Source organism: Sarcophilus harrisii, chromosome 2 (genome assembly GCF_902635505.1).
Source record: "Sarcophilus harrisii chromosome 2, mSarHar1.11, whole genome shotgun sequence".
Taxonomy (NCBI): domain Eukaryota; kingdom Metazoa; phylum Chordata; class Mammalia; order Dasyuromorphia; family Dasyuridae; genus Sarcophilus; species Sarcophilus harrisii.
Window position 1 is genome coordinate 557,889,155 of NC_045427.1, and position 22,051 is coordinate 557,911,205.

Consider the following 22,051-nt stretch of genomic DNA (forward strand, 5'->3'; position numbering starts at 1 on the left):
CTACCATGGGAACTCAGAGCTGGCATCACCCCTGCTGGTACAGTCAGCTTAGCCCTTTGGCTGCTAACGGGTCTGACTTCCAGCCCAGAGTCTCCATTATTCTCTCTTCTCTCCCTGCTCTCCCTTCCCCCTTTCCAGATGAAGGGTGTGTATATGTGTGTATGAGGGGGGAGAATAAACAACTGGGGCCATTAAGGGGAGAAATATCTGCGCCCTCAAATATAAATGGAGACTCAAGAGGACCGAGTTATTGGTGAGGATGATTAAGTATAAGGGTCACTTTGACCACAAGGCAGGTTAAGTCCAAACTGTTTCCACCTCAGGAGACTGACCACCAAATCCATGATATGAGTTCGTCCCCAGGGCTGATAGACTTTTCCCAAATCTCATTCCAGTAATGGGGAGAGGAAAGCTGTTCTTGAAGAAAAGGAAGGAGTCCCAAGCAGGAGTTGTAGAAGCAGAGAGATATCTGGGGGAGTAGCTATCAGGACATCTATGAAATCTGGGCATAAGTTAGAGATTAAGAATCAAAGAGGTCGAGTAAAAATCAGTTTTTAATATTTATATGCAAACATTTCCATTGACTTCAGTCTGTTCCTGCAGCATCTGATTATCATTCTTGGAAACAATGAGGCCTTCTTCCCTTGAAGTTAAATCAGTGACCAGACCCCTGGAAGCCTCCAGTTTTCCCTCTCTGTGGGAAATCACCATTTCCCCTTTGATCCTATGCTGACTTGAGCATCAAAGGGAGTTATTTCCCAAAGAAGGCTGATAGTCCCCTTACTCACCAAGCAGAGGTACAGCATGTTGCTTGAGCTAGGATAGTACTGTGATGTGCATATCAGATTTGGAGGTGGAAGTCCAGATCCCTGGGCACATAAATAAGCTAGGCAGCCCAGGCCAAAAGGAATGAATCTGAGAGAAGCCAGTCCCTACTCCTACCTTCTAGTCTTCCAGTCACTGGGATGGGGAGACAACTATTCTAAGGTCTTGGGTGTCTAGGAGTGGGGATATATGAAAACAAGGTGAGGAGGAAAATAACTCTAGACTTCCAAACCATAACTAAGGGTCATAGTAGCAAAGATTGACTGTCAAAAATGGAATGTTGGTTCTTCATTTGCCATTTTCTTCTCCTGCATCTCCTTCCACTCCACTGAGAGGGAGAAAGGAAATTACAAGCATCTCTTCTCTATTCCTCTTTCCCAGATCACACCAGAGAAAAGATCTATCTCACTTATCCATTTAGCCATGTTTGCTCACAAGCAGGAGGGCAAATCTTGACTAGGGGGCACTCACTGGTACCTCCATCTTCTGTCCTAACAGATTTAAAAAGTGAGAACATTCAGTTTAGTAGAAAGAAAATAGGAATATAGGACAAAAATTACCTAGGATTATTTTACTAAATGGACTGGAGAAGGGAAAGGGACAGGGAAGTGAGATAGGAATAGTGATGTTTCAAGGTATTGGTTAAATGTCTTTGAGGACTAGGAGATTTCCATCTTCTCCCTTTTGCCCCTCCCAAATACCCAAATATTCCTGGCCTAGAGCTGAGGAAGAAGGGGGCTTGTTAAAATTTCTCTGAGGCTGAGATTTAGATCTGGTGATGAACTATTGTCCAACGAGTCCTTTGGCTGGTCGAAGGATTCAAGTGCTAGCCCTCTTGTAAATACTCTTTCCCTGGCAGGGTCTTTCTTTTTCTCCTGCTGTCAGATCACAACAGGAACAGATCCCTCCCCAGAGGAATTTCTTAGCCAAAGTGGATGTAAACAACAGACGGGCAGTGGGGGAGGGAGCACGTGTCAAACACATGGGTGGCATAAGGCATTACTTTAGGAGGGGGTCCTGGATAAGGCGGCTGCTGGAGCAGAGGGGAGGAGAGGAAAAGAGGCACCTGAGGGATTCAGAAAACCTTTCAATGTTTATTTCACATCCACAGTCTAAAGACACAGAGTTTAAAACAGATTAAAAAAAAATAACCTAAGTAGTGACCTTATTATGCTGCTGGGCAACAGCCTGACTGGTGGAGGAGGGAGGGATTCCAGCCCTCAAATCATGGTATAGCCCAGAAATTCAGAGGACAGACTCCAGACCCCACCTTCACCAGAGACAATCCCCAGGATGGAGAAATGGTACTGCCAAATCCTTAGGCTGGGGGATCTCAGCTTCAGGATAGAAGGAAACGAGGTCCTTCCCCTCCCCAATCCAGAATGAGGAAGCCAGTTCCTCAACTATGTGCCCTTCATGCTATAGTAGAGCCCACTGATCTCTACAAGGTAGTGTACCTCAGCACCAAATTTCAGCCAGACCATCTCTTCATATTTGAGACCCTAACCCTGGCAGCATTCCTCTTCCTGGAGTCCCTCCCTCCCTCCCACCAAAATTACATTATCACCCTGCCTGACCCCATGTCCAAGTTCCACTGGCATCTAGGTGTCTAGAAAAAAGACGGATATTCCAAATCTCCCTCTAGCTTCAAATGCAGCAGAAGGAGAGGTCTCTTTCTTTCTACCCTGAACCCTCAGGAAAGAGCTCAGCCTAGGGATTATCCAGGGGTAAAGGACAATCAATGAGTGGCTTCCTCAACACAGTTTCAAGAGATGGTGGAGAATTCCTTTAGCAGAACCTCTTGGCTCAGGGTATGGAATGCCAGATTCCTCCGAACATTGGTGCTGATGGATCGGACCTGGAGAAGGGAGACAAGAATTGAGAGAACTACAGTTACAGGGACTTAAGATTAGGGATACAGAGTAAGGAGATAGTGATTAGGGGTGTGACCCTGGCAGCAGCCCCAAGTTTTCCTAGTTTTTGTGAAAGTTTTCATTCTTTTTTTTTTTAACTGGCGAAATTACTCTCTGGAGAGAACAGATGTAAACAATGGCATAGTGTGATAGGAATAGCATTGTTTTTGGAATCAACATGGCAAAGTTGCCACTTAACTTCTGTGGGTCTCAATTTACTTAGCTATAAAATGAGGGGGGTTGACTAGATGATGATTTCTAAGGTTCTTTTCAGTTCTGAATCCTTTATGAGATTAAAAATAGTTAAAGGGAAAGAAAAGGAAAGAAGAATTTAGTGTATATGAGCAGTACTGGGGCCACCTATTGGATGGGATAACTATGGATAGAAAAACTAAGAGACAACTAGATGGTACAGTAGATAGAGTACAGGCCCTGGAGTTAGGAGGACCTGAGTTAAAATCTGACGTCAGAGACTTATTAGCTATATGAGACTGGGCAAGTCACTTAGCTCTGATTGCAAAAACAAACAAACAAACAAACAAAACCAGGGACAGAAAAAACAGATACTGGGTTTTTTCCTGTTTTTTTTCCACCTTTATCTCTTCAGCTGTGCTGGGTAAAGGAGCTGGGATCTGATAGGGAAAGTGAAGTTTGATTCAGTTCCAATAATAAGAGAATAAAATTATGAGATTTGCTCTTCCTAGCCAGAGTTCTTAAACTTCACTGTCTCTTTTGAGTCCTGGGATGAACAAAGGTTTGGAGAGAGGGAATGAGGATTGAGGAAGGTTAGTGACTACCTCCTCACTACTTTAGAGAGGTTTAGGGAGCCTAGAGACTGCTGGAGTTGAGGAGACACCTCAACTGAGGGATAAAGTCTAGCCACCCTCAAGTAAAGTTGAGTACGCTGCTGAGCTCATAAATATCTAGAGTCTAGAATTCCCTCATTTGGGCACCAGGGACAACTGACCAGGTTTCTGGGACCAGGGATGCAGAGCAAGAACTATTTTAGTACTAGTAAAATGGCTAGAGAAAAATACATCTTTGGTTAAAGTAGAAATCTCTGAATTCCCCTTTCTCTCCCCACAAAAGAGGAAACTATAGAAGAAACTATGGGAGCCAGCATCCTCCCTATCATGGAAACAGAACAAGTATATGTGTATATATATATATATGTGTGTGTGTGTGTGTGTGTGTGTGTATACACACTTGGTAGATGGGAGGGAAATGGTCAGGGAACAGGTATTCTTTTTAGAAAGACAGACTTGCAGGAGTGATATTTAGCCAGCAAAGAGGAAGAGGGTGTCAGAAATCTCAGGTGGCATATACCTTAATCTGGGACAGAGTCCATGAAGGCACTGCCACCACTGGGAGAAGAAATCATTGATTAGACTTAGGCAAACTTAGCCCCAATTCCTAAGTGGGAAAGAATACCACATCCCAGTGAGTTTGCCTTTGATTCTTGCTTGGTTGAAGGAACCCTTAATGATGTTGTCAAACTGGGAGTCAGGGGAAGGCAAACAGCAGGCAGCTCAAGCTCATTAGCCCCAGACTTGGGACAATCTACCTTCATTCTCCATCTGATGGTAGGGAAAATAGCTCTGGAATAAGGGGTAGGATTTTTAAAAGTGGTCACCAAATAGACACTGGATATAGTTCTACTAGTTCTTCCCTCTTCACAGCATTCACCCCTAATCCACATATCCTCCTTCTGTAAGGGGTTTGGGACCCAAAGTAAAAGGAACACAGTCTCACAAGAGTCAGCATTCTTGTTTCAGAGTGGGCATAAATCACTATCTTCACCAAGGGCTCAGAAAATGCAGAGAGAAAGCCAGGATAAGGGGAAAATAGACGAAAACTTTGAACTAAAGAAAGTTTTAGAGAAAGTGAGAGATGGAGCCAATATGGTGGACAGGAAACAATAGAATCCATGAACTTCTCCTAACTTATCTAAAAAATGCAGCAGACCAAATCTTGATGGAAAAATCCCCCCCCCCCCCAAAAAATGTTACAATGAGTACTTAGTCCAGTCCACCTCCCCATTGGAAGAATACTGGAGATCTTCAAGTTCAAGAATGTCCAGGGAGAGGTAGTGCACTAGGACAAGAGAAGGTTTCAGACCTATTCCAAAGCAACCCTAGATCCATACTGGGATACTGCAATGGGTACCAGAGCCAACTGGCAGCTTTGTTGATCACTATCTAGGCTTAGGAGTCAGATTTTGAGCACAGGAAGAAGGGGGCCTATGCAGAGTAATGTGGTTTCTGGTACTGAAGCCCTGGGCAGTATTTTGAGAAAGATAAAAGTTCAGAAGCCAGTAGCAGCATCTGCAGTGGTAGTGGTGGTGTTACTCAGACCTTAGGTCCAAAACAAGGTCTCATAAAGTCTAGCCTGGCCCGCAGAGGAATAACTAGAGTGGAAATCCCAGATCAAAGAGGAGCCTAGGATTCTGATACTCTGTGCTTTCCAGCTGACCAGGAGGCAGCAATCAGATTTTGTCCTGGATCAGACTACTGTTGGGAGCACTAAAAGCTTGCAGGTTTCCTGCCTGTCCCTGAGATGCCAGAATAACACAATAATACACCAAGAAAACAGCAATAGATCCAAGACATTCCTTACAGAAGTATACAGAGCCCAGCCTCAATATCATCAAATCCAAAGTTATGAAGAACTCAGGAAGAATCGGTGAACATAAAAATTATGGTGGCAAAGATGCTTAAGACACAAATTCAAAAGAAAATATCTCCAAACATCTATAAGCACTGGCTCAGAGAAAAATACAGCTTGTACGTAAACTGAACTGAATTCCTGAAAGAAATGAAGCAAAAATTTAAAAAATATATTTTTTAAATGGAATGAACATGCTTGAGGAAAAAGACTGGAAAAGAAATGAGAGGTATGGAAGATATAACTATAAAAGAAATTAAAAGCACAAGAAGTACAAGCAACTTCTTGCTCAAGGAACAAGTACTATGGAAATTTGAATAGATCAAGTAGAAGCCAATGACACTAGAAGGCAACAAGAAATATTAAAACAAAATTGGAAGGCTGAAAAAAATATTAGAAATGTAAAGTATTTCTAGATTTCTTGGCATAAAAAAAAAAAATTGACCTGGAAAAAAGACTGAAGAGAAAAAATTTTAAGAATCATTGGAATTCCTAACACTATCATCAAAAAAAAAATAAAAGAGCTTAGGCATCATATTTCAGGAAATCATACAAGAAAACTATTTAGATTTCTTAGAATATAGAGGGAAAGTGGAAATAGAATCAGTTGATTACCTCCTGAAAGAAATCCCAAAATTAAAACTCTCTCAGAAATATCATAGCCAAACCCAAGAACTTCTAGGTCAAAGGAAAATATTGTAAACTGAGAGAAAGAAAGAATACAAGTACCAAGGTCCTACAGTAAGAATCAACCAGTAGTCATCAGTACAAAGGAGCAAAGAACTTGGAATGTGATTTTCCAGAGGGCCAAAGATATGGGTTTTCAGCCAAGAATAACTTACTCAGCAAAATTAAATATAATGCTACTGGGGGTGGGGGTGGGGAGAGAAGAACTGGGGAGGAGAAGAATGGACCTTAAATGAAATAAGAGGATTTTCGAGTGATCCCAATAAAGTGACCAGAAGTAAGGAGAACTTTGAGGTATAAACACAGGAATGAAGAGAAGCATAAAAAGGTAAACATGAATCAACAATGATAAAGGTCCAAACAAGAATAACTGATTACATTCAAATACAAGGGGATGAAAGATATGTTCCTTCTGAATCTTATCATCATGAAAAGTCACAGAGAGATTCTAATTAGACAAAACCTGGGAGTGGTTCTGTTATATGTTCATGATCTTAAGAACAGAAAGCGAGAAATACAGAAAGAGAAAGGAAAGGAGGGTTAAGGAAAAATCATCTTGTATACAATGAGTGAATAAGTATAATCTATACAAACATGGCAGAAGAGATGGACACATTATATCACTCTCATCTGAAATAGTTAAAGGAGGGAAATATAAACACATACACAGAGTTGAGTACAAAAATACATTGTACTCAATAAGGAAAGGGTACAAAGGGGAATCAGAGGAAGGACAGATTAAGAGAGATTAGTTCAAAGCAAAACAAATTCTAAGGATGTACTAAAATAGTTCTAGCTTTTTTTAAGGTAGCAAAAAATATGAATGTGAAAGAAAAATGGTTGAATAAATTATGGTTTATAAATGTGATGGGATACCACTGTACTGAACTCTCATCAGTGTAAAGACCAAACAGGATTTCAAAGGACTAATGATAAAACATACTGCCCACCTCCTGATAGAGAAGCAAAGGACAAATAGTGAAGAATGAGACAAATAGTTTTAGGATATGGTCAATGTGGAAAGTTATTTTGATTGATTATACAAATGTCTTGTTTTCTCCTATTCTGAATAGTGGAATTCGAATAGGAAAGAAAGGGTCAGAAGGTGTATTTTAGCTGATTATATCAAAATTAAAAAAACCCAAAAGGACACTTGATAATTTTGATCAACATATTATCAGCCTGAGGCCTCGTGATAAAACACTCTGATCATTTCCTGACAGAGATGATGGACTCAAGAGCACAGATTTAGACTTTTTTTTTTTTTTTTTTTAAGATATGGTCAATAAGAAATTTCGTTTTGCTTGACTACACAGGGTTGTAAGAGGGATTTTGTTTTGTTGGTCTTCTAACAATGAGGTAGAGAATGAGGGGGAAGTGGGAGGGAGAGATGGTGATCTTTGAAAATAAAATTTAATTTTAAAAAAGAGAGAGAAAAGGAGAGGGTCTAATCTTAGCCCTACACAGGGTGTAGAGAAGTCTAAATGTAATTATGGGGTAGAAGGGCTATGATAAAAATGAGCTTTTCCTAAGAACAGCTCCAAGTACAGAAGGAAAAAGGAAATACACAATTTATTTAGTCAGGGCAGAGCTATCTGTTAGAAGTTACTCTGACTGACAGTATAGAATAGAATGAGGAAAAAGGGCCTTCTGGCCCTAAGTAAAAGTGTGGGGGCCCCAGAAGTAGAACTATCTCAAAGTTCAACAGAAAGAGTTTGGAGAGGGGGAAAAAATGCTACTACAGATTTTGCATAAATAATTAGAGAAGAAGTAATGATTAGGGAGGATTGCACACTATTAACTGTCAAAATAAGAAGAGCTGGACAACTTTATTGAAGGCTCTATGTACTTGGTCAAGCCTCTAAGCCTCAGTTCACTCCTATGTAAAATGAAGGTAATGTATAAGGTCTCTGATATCCAATCAACTTTAAGTTTATGATGCTATGGAAGTCTATAGATTCTATGGGAATGATCAGCAGTCACTTTCTCTTTAACATTATGACATAATCTGTTTTCTTGGGTGTTACCTGCTTTCATAATGGTAAATTTAGATCCAAAGCTATTACATGAAATTCTCTTGACTGGGAAAAACTTGTTGCATGAAAATGAATGATGTGCCCAGTTCCTCCTGAGCAGAGTCATGACAGGTGGATGGCTTATTACCTGGAGACAAGACCATCTTCCCAGTTGATCACCTGCCATTCAATTGTCCCCTTTCCTTCCTAGAAGAGGCTGGAGAGAGGTGGTAGGTATCATGGGGAAAAGGTGCAGTAGTGAAATGACTCTGGGAGAGGTGGCCATTCTGTGATACCTATAGTCTAGAGTATGGATCCTTAATCTGGAGTCCATTAACTTGTTTTAAAAATATTCTGAACTATTTAAGTATTTTACTTTTAAAAATATCATGTATTTTAATATAATTGGTTTCCTTTGTAATCATATGTATTTAATTTAATGAGTCAAAAAACAATCTGAGATCAAAAGTCTTAATGGACTTGTCAGTTTTAATAGCTGAAAACTATACTAAGGCTTTTGGGACACTTTGTCTAATTCTGAGAAGGGATACATGGGCTTTACTAGATTGCCAAAGGGGCTCATGGCACAAAAAAAGGCGAAGAATCCACCACATTCCTCTCATATTCTTTCCTTCTGCAAGAAGTTGCAGCTAAGCCACAATAGAGTATTTCATAATAAGTGTTAATTCAGGTGACTCTGGTTCCAAAAAATCTACCAGGCAGAAAAAAGGAATTGGTTGGTCCTGGAACCTCCATCTAGCTGGACAATCAGTTAAATATTTAGAAAAAGTTGGAATGAGCCCTGGCTGGCCTTGGCTCTTCAGGAGGAAACATGGCAAGGAAAGAAGACCCACTGCAGAAAGAGAAAGAGCCAGAAGGGGAAAGTGGGGACCTTGGCAGTATCCCTAGGTTTCTTCAGAGGTCTCTGATGAGATCTGTGTGCCTCAGTTTCCTCATTTGTAAAATGAGGATAAGAATAGCTCCTAGGGTTGTTGTGAGGTTCAAATGAAATAAAAACTGTAATGTTCTTAGCACAATGCCTGAAATGTAGTAAGCCCTTTGGATATGTTAGTTATTATTATTATTACTATAGGGATGAGTAAAGGTTGCTTACCAACTCTTTGAAGAAGGCAGCTTCTTTGTGCTGTTCTGAGTACCGCTCATACTGATCTAGCCCATCCTGAAGCTTTAGGGTTAAGGTGTCATAGTTAGCCCGGACCACCTCTAAAACCTGTAGGGAAAATAGACAACAAAAGAGGTCAGATCACAAGCAGCCTAGCCATTCACCTCCATGTCCTTTTCCTATCTTCCCTTGAGAGAATTCAGGAAGGAGAATGACAAGGAGCTCATTCTTCCATGTCCCAGGACTGTCATGCTTCTGTCTGCAATGGATTCAGGAATCAAGGTCCCTTTCATGGTCACCAACTGAAATGGAGATGGGATGGGAGGGAAGAGGGGAGTTGCACACATTGCAGGAAGGAGGTTGAAAGTGATTTCCCTGGTTAGCCTGAATTTCTAGTAATACTTGCTGATCCTTTGGTGATATATCCTTCATCTCGAACTGGTGAGTACTCACCTGTGCAGGGTAGAGGCTGGGAGAAAGAATATATAATGACCATTCTGGAGAAGTAGGTGGGACTATGCTAATATGTAAGATTTACAGCAGGTAGGAGCCCTGGTTCAAAGAGGTAGGAAAGGAATTAAGAAGCTTCAGCTTTGAAATGGAAAAGAATAATACTGAGTTGATGCTTACTGGAAAAATGATGTAGCCCTCTCATAAGCATCTCCAGAGGCAAGATGTGATGAGGTCAAGTTAAGGTACTAGGCCAGGTGCCAGAGGTGGTTCATTAGCTCAATGAAATTTTCTTTATATTCTTGTCAGATTGAGGTTGATTCTCATACTTTGTAACCTTATACATCTGTGATCACCCTAGGTTTCTTAGTCTTATTTTATCTTATTTCCTGAGTACAAATCAAATCCTTTTTTTTTTTTTTACATTTTGTTGCCAATTTTACAAGTTATTTCTCTCTAATTTCCCCACTAAATTATTTTTATTCCTCCTTGCTAATTAATCTTTGAGTCCTTTTTATGCAAAAAATTTTATATTGCCTTCATTTCTGAATATTTCCCCCTTCCCTCTTCTATCCATCATACCTTCTCTTGTAACAAAGATTAAAAAAAGGAAGAAAAACAAAAGCAATACATCCAGGTCTGGTAGTAAATGTAATGTTCCAAATCCAAAGTTCTCTGACTATGCAAAGAAGGGAGGGAGTTGCATTTTCTCATCTTTTCTTTTTCCCCAATTCAAGGCCAATCCTGGTCATTATATTTATACTTGAACTCTCTTTTATTTTTTTTTTCTCCTTCTCCATCTTAGTGAACTCTCTTTTAACAAAGAATTAAGTAAAATCCACAATATAGCAACTTCCCCTGATGGAACAGACTCGTTATTTTGTATGTGTAATTTAATAGTATTTTATTTTTTCGAATACATGTAAAGATAGTTTTCAAGTTCATTTTTCTAAGACTTGGTATACTAAATTTTTCTTCTTACCTCCCTTCCCTTCCCACTTTCCAAAATAGCAAGCAATCTGATATAGGTTAAATACATTCAATTCTTTTAAACATACTTCCATATTTTTCATGTTGTGCAAGAAAAATCAGACCAAAAGGGGGGAATGAGAAAGAAAACAAACCAATAAAAGGTGAAAATACTATGCTTTCATCTACATTCAGTCTCCATAGAACATCAATCTTCTGTATGTGATTGGCATTTATCATCTCAAGTCCATTACAATGTTCTTTTAGTTCTGTTCATTTCACTCAGCATCAGTTCATGTAGTTTTTTCCAGGCTTTTCTGAAATCTGTCTGCTCATCATTTTTAGAAATAGAATAAAAATATTCCATTACATTCATATACCATAACTTATTCAGCCATTCCCTAAGAGATGGACATTTACTCAGTTTCCAGTTCCTTGCCACTACAATAAGTACTGCTTACAAACATTTTTGCACACATGGATCCTTTTTTATGATCTCTTTGGGGATACAGACTCAGTAGTGACACTACTGGATCGAAAGGTATGCACAGTTTTGTAACCTTTGGGCATATTTCCAAATTGCTCTCCAGAATGGTTGGATCAGTTCACAACTTCACTACCAATGTATTAGTGTTTCAGTTTTCCCACATCACCTCCAACATTTATCATTATCTTTTCCTGTCATCTTAGCCAATTTGAGAAGTATGAGGTGATAGATTGCACATCCTTAGTTCTTACTAATTCCCCTCTAGTGAAAGGAAAAAAATTTCCTTATCTATCAGTTTTCCGAATTTCCTGAGATTATTTTATCTTTGGCCATTTTTTTGTTATCCTTTTGTCAGCTACTATAACTTCTAAAACGCTGGATCTTACAAGTCACCATACCTTCAAACAAATCAGACCTTCCACTACTACTTTCCCCAAAAGGGTATAGTATTCAACTCCTTAATAGTTCTAATCATCATCCCTCCAAAGGGACTTCAGAAAGTAAAATGTCCCTCCAGGACTACTACAGCCCCTATAAGTATTATCTCTCTCCAATAAGTATCTAAGTTATTTGATGACAAGGACTATATTCCCTGTTTAGTGCCCCTAATGCTTAGTTAATAATAATAATGGCTAGCATTTATATAGCTCATTAAGATTAGCAAAGAGATTTACACACATTATCTCATATCCTTATAACAGAAGTGGGATGATTAAATCCATTTTACAGATTAGGATACTGAGACTTAATACAAGGAACTTCCCCAGTTCCTTGTTATGGGCCAGAACTTGAAACAAGATTGATAGAAACAATGCTTATGTACTTGGTTCACACCTTTTGGAGTTCACACCTTTGGGAGAGTTCACACCTTTAAGAAAGCATATATAAGGGGACTCTGGGAGATTCACAAGTCAGGATTCAGTCAAGGAGATTCACAAGTCTGGGAGATTCACAAGTCAGGAACCCACAATCCCACTTTCTTGGAGGAGGAGTCAAGATTCATTCCAAGTTCAACCTTTGTGCTGGCTGGAGTGAGAGGCTGAAGCTGGCAGAGGCAGAGGCAAAAGACTAGCAGCAAGAGCTCTTGGAACCAAAGAGAGATAGGCCTCTAAGAAAACTAACCGGGTTATTTTGGAAGAGACAATAAAAGGCTGGACTTTAACAGCTGGCTGTATTTGAGGTGATTAATACACAGAACTGAAACTAAGGCTGCCTTCAGAAGCCCCTAGAGAAATCTGCTCCCAGAGAATAATATACTTTAGAGAAGAGAACATTACAATTCCTGATCATGCCTCTCTTTTCCTTCAACCACTTAGATCCAATTTCTTGAGCATTCCAAATATTTTGTGCAGTGATTCTTGTTTTCTTTCTTGCAGGAGTATTGATCTTGAATCCTCTGTGGGGGCTTTCACTTCATTCATTCTCCTTTTGAGCCCCTTCATGATTGGGTGGATGATGGGGAGGAAGAAGGACAGTTTTATTAGCAATTCCCCTTCGCAGTCCATGGTTATCATCTTGATCAGCTCTGGAAAATCCAAAAACCTTTCTTCAAACCCTCTTATTTGACATTTTGTTACATTGGAATATTGAAACTAAAACTGTCCTTTAGGGAAAAAACAACAACAAAATGTAGAGACATACATTTCAAAAGGTAAATAAGTCCTATCAAGATATTAAGGCTCACAAAAAAGGGATAAGGATTAATTAAATCCTTCTAGTTTTCAAGGTTCACCAAAGTTTGTCTCAAACTAACAAAAGCTGCTACATACATATTATTTCAGGAAAGTCTGGAAGTCTAAGGCTAGAACTCATCAAGAAAGATGATCATCCTTGTCTGCTCTAGTATGAAGGCAAGCAAAGTACACACACTTCCTTGACTCCAAAGCTCATTATATCCCCTAACAGAAGACTCTGTTCTGAATTATCCCAGTCCAATATACAGAAGAAAAGGTTCCTACCTACATGGTATACCCAAACCTGTTGTTGTTGTTTTTAAGTTGTTTGTTTTTTAAATGCTGTACTGATTCTTTCGTTCAAATCACAAATGTTTGTTTTGTATGATTATATTTGTCATCATCTATCAAATTTATTGTTTTTCAATGGTGGTGGTAGTAGAATGAATGAGAGACTTTGGAACTCAAAAATTAAAAAAAAAGAATGTTTAAAAAATTTACACATAATTGGAAAAAATACCCATACAGTCTGCTAAATTTCTCTTTACTCCAAGAAGGTTAAAGGTCTAATAATCTGTATACTGGAATATTCACAGCACTTTTGAAACAAAAAAGAGGCTGACTGTCTGGGGAATAAATGAATAAACTGATAAATAATAAAGTATGGTCATTAGTTAGAAAAAGTTTTATTGATGATTTTTTTTCCCCCTCACTATACTTGTATACAAATATTAACTTCCTGCCCCAAAGAAGATCCTCTCTTAACAACAACAACAACAACAATAACAAAAGCCCTTGAATCTGATCAATACCATAATCTCATTTGATAAACGTATGCAAGATTTCATAACCACAATTTTCTTATTGTCTACTAAGAGCAGGGAAGTATATTTCACCAATTACTCTCAAAGACCCAGATTGACCACTGTATTCAATTTTATTGAATCTGTCTTTCATTTATCTTTAAAAAATAATTTAGTGTGGCTGAATTTTAAATGTCCACCCATGTGTTCTATACAGTAACTTGTGCTTATATTTTATGAGGGGTAAGCTGCTGGCCAATCCAATAAGAGCTTAAGAAAATAAAGGCAACAGAGGAAGAAAATTTTGGAATAAAAAGTCTTACAAAAATGAATATTGAAAATTATCTTTATATGTATTTGGAAAAATAAAATACTATTGAGGAAAAAAAAGAAAACAGAAGCAATGGGGCTGAGGTGCTCTGAAGAGTGAGTTATCTAAGGGAAAAAAAATGCAGTGTGAAATCTGAAAGGAGTACCTCTGGAGAAGAAAAGCACAGGTAAGAGATTGTACTGATGCCCTGAGGATTCAGGAATTCCACAGAGAATTTGGCTCAAATGGGAAGCAGGAGCTGAGATTCAAATCCTTTCTCAGAAAGTTAAGAATAATGACAGAAACATGGGGGTAGAAACTAGGAATAATGGATTAGTGAGGACTAGATTGAGGATTGGATAGAGAGATCTAAAACCAGGCTTAAGATGGACATAGTTAGATTTCATGTTTTTACTCTATTACTGCATTTATCAAAGTTTGTTTTCATCATATATTCTTTTTAAAAAAATTTATTTTTACCATTCTTAAAAACAATTGAGTTCTGAATTTTCTCTTTCCCCTTTTCCACCCAGTGAAAAGGCAAGAAACATGATCTCAATTATACACATGAAGTCATGCAAAGCTTCCATTTGCCATATTGTTTTAAAAAAACACAACAAATGTAGCGAAAAAAATTATGCTTCATTCTGCACTCAAAATACCTGTTTATATCATCTGACCATTTATTTATAAATAGGGGAATGGCTCTTATTTTTATAAATACGACTCAGTTCTCTATGTAAGTTGAGAAATGATCGATCATCATTAGAGAAACTTCCTATAAACACATTTTGGATGAATTGGCTGTGTTTGTGTAAAACTTTTTAAATGAAATCCAAATTATCAACTGCACTTCCTGTGAGCCTCTTTATTTCTTGTTTACTAATAAATTTTTCCATTATCCATAGAACTGCCAGGGATGAGCTCCTAATTTACTTATGATATTACTCTGAGTCTAAATCACATACGCCTTTTTGACCTTATCTTGGTATCCCCTGAGAGATAACGGTCCAAAATTAGTTTCTGCCAAATTGTTTTCCAATTTTTCCAGCAATTTTTGTCAAAAAGTGAGTTCTTAACTCAAATGCTTGCATCTTTGGGTTTATCTGTAATGCCAAAGGTCACTTTTAATGGGGTGACCAGTCCCTCCATTTGTCCTATTTCGTATTCTGCCTTAAGGTTATGACCATCCCCTCTTAATGGTTGAGATAAAGGTGTTATAGACATTCCTTAATGTCATTAGAATATCAGTAACCTCCATCTATGAGGCTATCCCCACCTAGGTCTCTGCATTATGTCATAAAAGGCTTGCTGTCCCGGATACTCGGGGTTAGACTCTTTGAGATGATAGTCTCGTCTAGCCCTGGGATCCATTGGTCCCAGTATTTCTCTCCATTTAATAAATTATTGAATTGGTCTCTAATCTCTGTCTTGCTCAGTTTCTTTTGACATTACATATCAAATACTTGATTATTATAGTTACTATTTTGTATTATGTACCTAATCTTGATTTTTAAATTTTTTAATTTCTTGATTTTTCATGATTTTTTTTTCATGATTACTGCTTTATAATATAGTTTGAAATCTGCTACTGCAAGGCTGCTTTCTTTTACACTCTTCCTCTCTCCCCTTTGATCCCTTGATATTCTGTGTAATATAGTTTGAAATCTGATACTGCTAGACAACCACTTTTTTCATCGATTCCCTTGATATTAGTCTTTTTTTTTTGTCTACTGTAATTTTATTTTATTTTATTTTATTTATTTATTTATTTATTTTATATAATAGCCTTTTATTTACAGGTTACATGCATGGGTAACTTTACAGCATTAACAATTGCCAAACCTCTTATTCCAATTTTTCACCTCTACTCCCCACCCCTCCCTAGATGGCAGGATGACCAGTAGATGTTAAATACATTAAAATATGAATTAGATACACAATAAGTATACATGGCCAAAGCGTTATTTTGCTGTACAAAAAGAATCAGACTTTGAAATATTGTACAATTAGCTTGTGAAGGAAATCAAAAATGCAGGCGGGCATAAATATACGGATTGGGAATTCAATGCAATGGTTTTTAGTCATCTCCCAGAGTTCTTTCTCTGGGTGTAGCTGGTTCAGTTCATTACTGCTCCATTGGAAATGATTTGGTTGATCTCATTGCTGAGGATGGCCAGGTCCATCAGAATTGGTCATCATATAATATTGTTGTTGAAGTATATAATGATCTCCTGGTCCTGCTCATTTCACTCAGCATCAGTTCGTGTAAGTCTCTCCAGGCCTTTCTGAAATCATCCTGTTGGTCATTTCTTACAGAACAGTAATATTCCATAATATTCATATACCACAATTTATTCAGCCATTCTCCAACTGATGGACATCCATTCAGTTTCAGTTTCTAGCCACTACAAAAGGGCTGCCACAAACATTCAGTATACATACAGGTTCCTTTCCCTTCTTTATAATCTCTTTGGGATATAAGCCCAATAGTAACACTGCTGGATCAAAGGGTATGCACAGTTTGATAACTTTTTGAGCATAGTTCCAAACTACTCTCCAAAATGGTTGGATTCGTTCACAACTCCACCAACAATGCACCTTGATATTAGTCTTTTGTTTTTCCAGTGAATTTTGTAATTATTTTTTCTAGCTCTATAAAAGAATTTTTGGTTGTTTGACTGTTATGGCACTGCATTAGTAAATTACTGAATAATTAATTTAAGAAAAAATATTATAAATTGGCTCAACCTACTCATGAACAATTAATATTTCTCTAAATGTTTTAGATCTGTCTTTATTTTGTGAAGTGTTATGTAATTGTGCTCATAAAGTTTCTAGGTTTGTCTTGGTAGATAGACTTCCAAGTATTTACAATGTTTGCAGTTATTTTAAATGGAATTTCTCTTTCTATGTCTTTCTGCTGGATTCTGTTGTTAACACACAGACAAATTGATGATTTATGTGAGTTTCTTTTCTATCTTGAAACTTTGCTTACAAATGGTTTTAGATAGATGCTACTTATCATTTTAAAGTAAGGTTCATTTATTCCCATGGTGTTTTTATAGCTACAAATGTTGTATTTTGTCAGAAGATTTTTCTACATCTATTGAGATAATCATAGGATTTTTGTTGTTTTTGTGTTAGAAATGGTCACATATCGATGATTTCCCTAATATTGAGCTAGCTTTACATTCCTGGCATAACTCCCATCTGATGATAGTGATATATTTATTTGTGATATATTACAATAATACCCTTGCTAGTATTTTATTTAAAATTTTTGAATTAATATTCATAAGGGAAATGGATTTATAGTTTTTTTTTTGTTTTTCTCTTCCTCGTTTAGGTAGCATGATGTATGTATTGTAAGAGTAATGTGGTAGGTTTCCTCCTTTGCTAACTTTTCCAAATAGTTTACACAGTATTGGAATTAACTGTTCTTCATTTGTGAATCCATCTGATTTTGGGAATTTTTTTCTTTGGGAGCTCATTGATGGTTTGTTCAATTTCTTTTTCTAAGCTAGTGTTATTTAAGTATTATTCTGTTTCCTCTTTTGTTAATTTGGGCAATTTATATTCTTGTAAATATTCATTTATTTCACTTAAGATTGTTAGATTTATTGGCACATAATTGAACAAAATAGCTCATAATAATTGTTTTAATTTCATCTTTACGGATGGTGAATTTACCCTTTTCATTTTTGATATGGATAATCTGGTTTTCTTTCTTTTTTTTTTTTTTTAATAAATAAAATTTATCAATGGTTTATCTATTTTGTTATGGTTCTCTCCCATAAAACCAGATCCTAGTTTAATTGATTAGTTCAATGGTTTATTTTTAATTTCATTAATCTCTCTTTTGATTTTCAGATTTTCCATTTTGATGCTTAATTGGAGATTTTTAACTTGTACTTTTTCTAGTTTTTTAATTGCATGCCCAATTAATTGATTTGTTCACTCTCTCAAGATTAAAAGTTTTTATCCCCAATTAATGCTTTGGCTGAACTCCACAAATTTTGAAACATTGTCTCATTGTTGTGATTATATTTAATTAAATTATTGATTACTATTATGACTTGTTCTTTAACCACTAATTCTTTAGGATTAGATTATTTAGTTTCTTATTAATTTTTAATGTTTCCATCGCCCTTTATTGAATGGAATTTTTATTGTATTATGGTCTGAAAAGGATGCATTTAATATTTCTGCTTTTTTGCATTTGATTGTGAGGTTTTAAAATCGTAATACATAGGCAATTGTTTTGTAGGTACCACACATACAGCTGAGAAAAGATGTTCTCCTGACTATTCTGTGGTGTTCTCTTCTTTAAAATATAATGGTTTTCTCTGGGAGCAGGTTTCTTGGGGAGGTTTTCTGGAGGCAGCCTTAGTTTCAGTTCCAAGTAATAATCATCTCAAATGCAGCCAGCTGATAAAATCCAAATGTTTATTTTCTACTTCCTTGGGCCCGGGTAGCTTTCTTAGAGGCCTCAGCTTTACTTGGTTCTGAGAGCTCTCATTGCTAGTCTTTTGCCTCTAACTCAACTCCGAATGTCTCCAGCCAGCACCAAGATGAAAGTTGGAATGAATCTGTCTTGCCTCCAAGAGAGGGCTTCTGGCTCTCCCAGAGTGCTTCTGTGTCTGTCCCAGAGTGCCCTTTGACCCCAAGAGCTTCTTGCTCATATGAGCTCTCTAAAGGTGTGAACACAAGCATTGTTTCTATCAGTTCCACTTAGTACCTTGTTTCAAGTTCTGGCCCATAATATCTCCTTGTAAGATCAGATCAATCATACTGAACCATGCTAAATTAGATAATCATTGTCTCTATCAACTCTAATGAGTTAACACTTTGTAAGGATTCCAACACTATTCCCATTCGATTTGTTCCAAAGGTCTAGCACATCTACCTTTTCTAAAAGTATCTCATTACCTTCTTTCTTTTTGGTTTATGGTTAGATTTATTTAGTTCTGGAAGGAGAAAGTTGAGATCCCCCATTAGTATAGTTTTTACCATTTATTTCCTTCTATAATTCATTTAACTTTTTCCTTGAAGAGTTTTGATGCTTATGCCATTTGGTACATATATGATTAGTATTGATATTATTTGTGTATTCTACCTTTGCCCAAAATATAGTTTTCCTAGAGAGCAATTTGGAACAATGTCCAAAGGACAATCAAAATGTGCATAGCCTTTAATCCAGCAATACCAATCTGGATCCCAAAGAGATCATAAAAATGGGAAAAGGACTCACAGATACAAAATATTTATAGCAATTCTTTTTGTGATAACAAAGAATTAGGAAGTGAAGTGATGCCCATCAAATGGAAATGGCCAAACAAGTTATGATATGTGAATTTAATAGACTACTATTGTGCTATAAGAAATAATTAGCAGTAGAAAAATCTGGAAAGACATACATAAACTTATGCTGAGTGAAGTGAACAGAACCAAGAAAACACTGTACACAGTAACAGTAACACTGTATTATGATCAACTACGACAAACTTAGCTCTTCTCAAAATATAATGATCCAAGACAATTCCAAAAGACTTATGATAGAAAATGCTATCCATATTCAAAGAAAGAACTATGGAGATCAAAGCACACTATTTTCACTATTTTGTTGTTTTCTGTGGTTTTCCTTCTGTTGTTTCTTTTTTCATAACATGACTAATGTGGAAACATATATTATATGATTGCAAGTAATATAACAAGTATCATTTTCCCAGATAGGAATGTAAACATTCGCACCACATTTGCATATCAGTCCTAGAGTTCCTCTTGGCCCCAGAATTATGACTAGAACCCCTGTTTTTCTTGTCTGTAAGAGTTAGTGCTCTTCTTCACTCTGAATGAAGACCCAGATCTGTGTATGAGCAATATGATAGGACTCTACACCCATCCATTTTTAGTGGCCCTCAGCCCTGAGAAATAGGGCAGGAAAGGACACACCATCTCTTGGCATGTTATATATAGGGAAGCTCCAGGTCTAGGTTTCAGCTCTGTGCTGAGGGTTGTAAGTTTGGGTAAAATCAATCATTGAAACACAGTTCAGCCTAGGTAGGATAAAGCATAAGGGAAGGGAACACTTTTTGATTAGTATCAGGGGCCAGAGCCCACCTCTTTCAAATTTATTAAGGACTGCTCTGAAGGCAGAGAGCTTACCTTGAGTAGAAAGGTAACTTCTACCTTCTACTATTTCTTTGTAGCTTGTTTTCTCTAAGTCCAAGCCTTGGGAAGCAAAAGTTTGGGGGACTTCAGCTCAGACTGAATTTTCTGAGAGCCAGAGAAAGTATAGAGGGAGCCAGAAAGCTCTTGATTAAAAACTAGGGGTTCCAATGTAAACATATGTGTTGCAGATAACTTTGTCTTCTCAGCCTTGAGCCATACATGACTTTTTTCCTAGTTTTATCTTTAATGACTCATGTACCATAGGAGGCAGAGGATTGAAAGTTGACTTGTAGAAATACTGGTTTTGAAGGTTTAGGGAGAAAAGTAATGCTCTCTTCTTTGAAAAATTACATGTTTTCCTAGGTTTGAACCAATCATTTCCAAGCCAAGACCTTAGTTTATCAGTGTTCCTGACATGAGCAGCCTTATTATAAGACTGAACAGAATTAAAATGAATATAGGAGATGTCCCAAATTGGAGCTTTGAGACACAAAAGGCAAAGTAATCTCTACAAGATTACAAGCTACAAGTTTTTGCAGAGCTTTAGCTTTCAGACTTTGGCAAATGAAAGCTAGCAGAGAGAAAGTCACACAACATAGCCAGGTACCAGTCAAAGCACTGAACTTTATAATTGCTTCACCCTTCTTCATTGACTAGGAGGCTTCTCTTCAAGAATAGATCCTTTCTGTACTTCAACAACAATACTATATAATGATCAATTCTGATGAACATGGCTCTCTTAAACAATGAGATGACCCAAATCAATTTCAATTGTTAAGTAATGAAGAGAACCAGCTACACCCAGCGAAAGAACTACGGGAAATGAGTGTGGACCACAACATAGCATTTCCACTCTTTCTGTTATTGTCTTCTTGCATTTTTATTTTCCTTCTCAGGTTATTTTTACATTCTTTCTAAATCCGATTTTTCTTGTGCAAGATAACTATAAATATATATACATATGTTGTGTTTAAGATATACTTTAACATATTTAACATGTATGGAACTACCTGCTATCTAGGAGAGGGGGTGGGAGGAAGGAGGGGAAAAGTTGGAACAGAAGGCTTCACAAGGGTCAGTGATGAAAAATTACCCATACATATATTTTGTAAATAAAAAGCTATAAAATTTTTAAAAATAAAAATTAAAAAATAGACAATGCAAAAAAAAAAAAATGATCCTTTCCTCTTTACTTTCTTTAGGAACCCTCAAAACAGTAGTACACTGCTGAGAATTTTCTAAGAATATATATAATGAGGGGTTGGTAGTGGAGCCAAGATAGTGGAATAAAGGCAGGAATTAAACTAAACTCTCCCAACATTCCTCTGCAAACAACTTCAACATCTCAAGCAGAATTCTGGAGTGGCACAGCCTGCAAAAGGTCGGGGTATGACATTTTTTTTCAACCTGGAGCATAGTGCACACAGTGGCAAAACAAGCAGCTAGTCTTGGAGGTAACTGTGACAGCAGTAGCAAAAACTTTGGGAGCTCTCAGCTCAGATACATGAAGGAGTTCAGACAACTGGTTAAAAAGAGATTACAAGGGTTTTTTTTTTTTGCTCATATAGGATCTTTTTCCTTTTTTTTTTTTTTTTTGGCTCTCTTTGGGGTATAGGCCTAGCAGTGGTGTCCCTGGACTGGAGGGCAGGCACATTTTAGTAACTTGTGCAGTCTCAGCTTAGAGTCAATTCACAGCTCCACCAATTGGGCATGGATGTGTGCTTACATCTGCCACAACCTCTCCAACAACTGTCATTTTCCTTTCTGGTTATCTTTCCCAATCTGATGGATGTGAGATGGAATCTTAGAGTTGTTTTAATTTGTATTTCTCTAATTATTAGTGATTTGGAGCATCATTCTTTAATGATTTATATGTATATTCCCCTTTGTTTTTCTCCCTTTAATCTTTCCAAAATAGAACTCTGGATTTTCTGAATCACTTTTGAAGAAATAAGGCA

General features: G+C 37.3%; 1 protein-coding gene and 1 long non-coding RNA gene across 8 annotated transcripts in view; one reads left to right on the top strand and one right to left on the bottom strand.

Annotated features, from left to right (window-relative positions):
• Positions 1-1,899: 1,899 nt before the first annotated feature.
• Positions 1,900-22,051, bottom strand: part of ARMH3 (armadillo like helical domain containing 3) — a 217,773-nt gene continuing 197,621 nt past the window's right edge. For all 7 annotated transcript variants that reach the window (XM_031955731.1, XM_031955728.1, XM_031955730.1 and 4 more), the window contains 2 exons: positions 9,219-9,335; positions 1,900-2,683 (listed from right to left, as the gene is read on the bottom strand). In XM_031955731.1, the coding sequence (XP_031811591.1) occupies positions 2,591-2,683; positions 9,219-9,335 (210 nt within the window). In that variant the 3' untranslated portion in view covers positions 1,900-2,590. The remainder of the gene's footprint in view (positions 2,684-9,218; positions 9,336-22,051) is intronic.
• LOC116421883 overlaps positions 8,057-22,051 on the top strand; it is a 41,335-nt gene continuing 27,340 nt past the window's right edge. The window contains exon 1 of the long non-coding RNA XR_004232467.1: positions 8,057-8,334. This is a non-coding gene — a long non-coding RNA (uncharacterized LOC116421883). The remainder of the gene's footprint in view (positions 8,335-22,051) is intronic.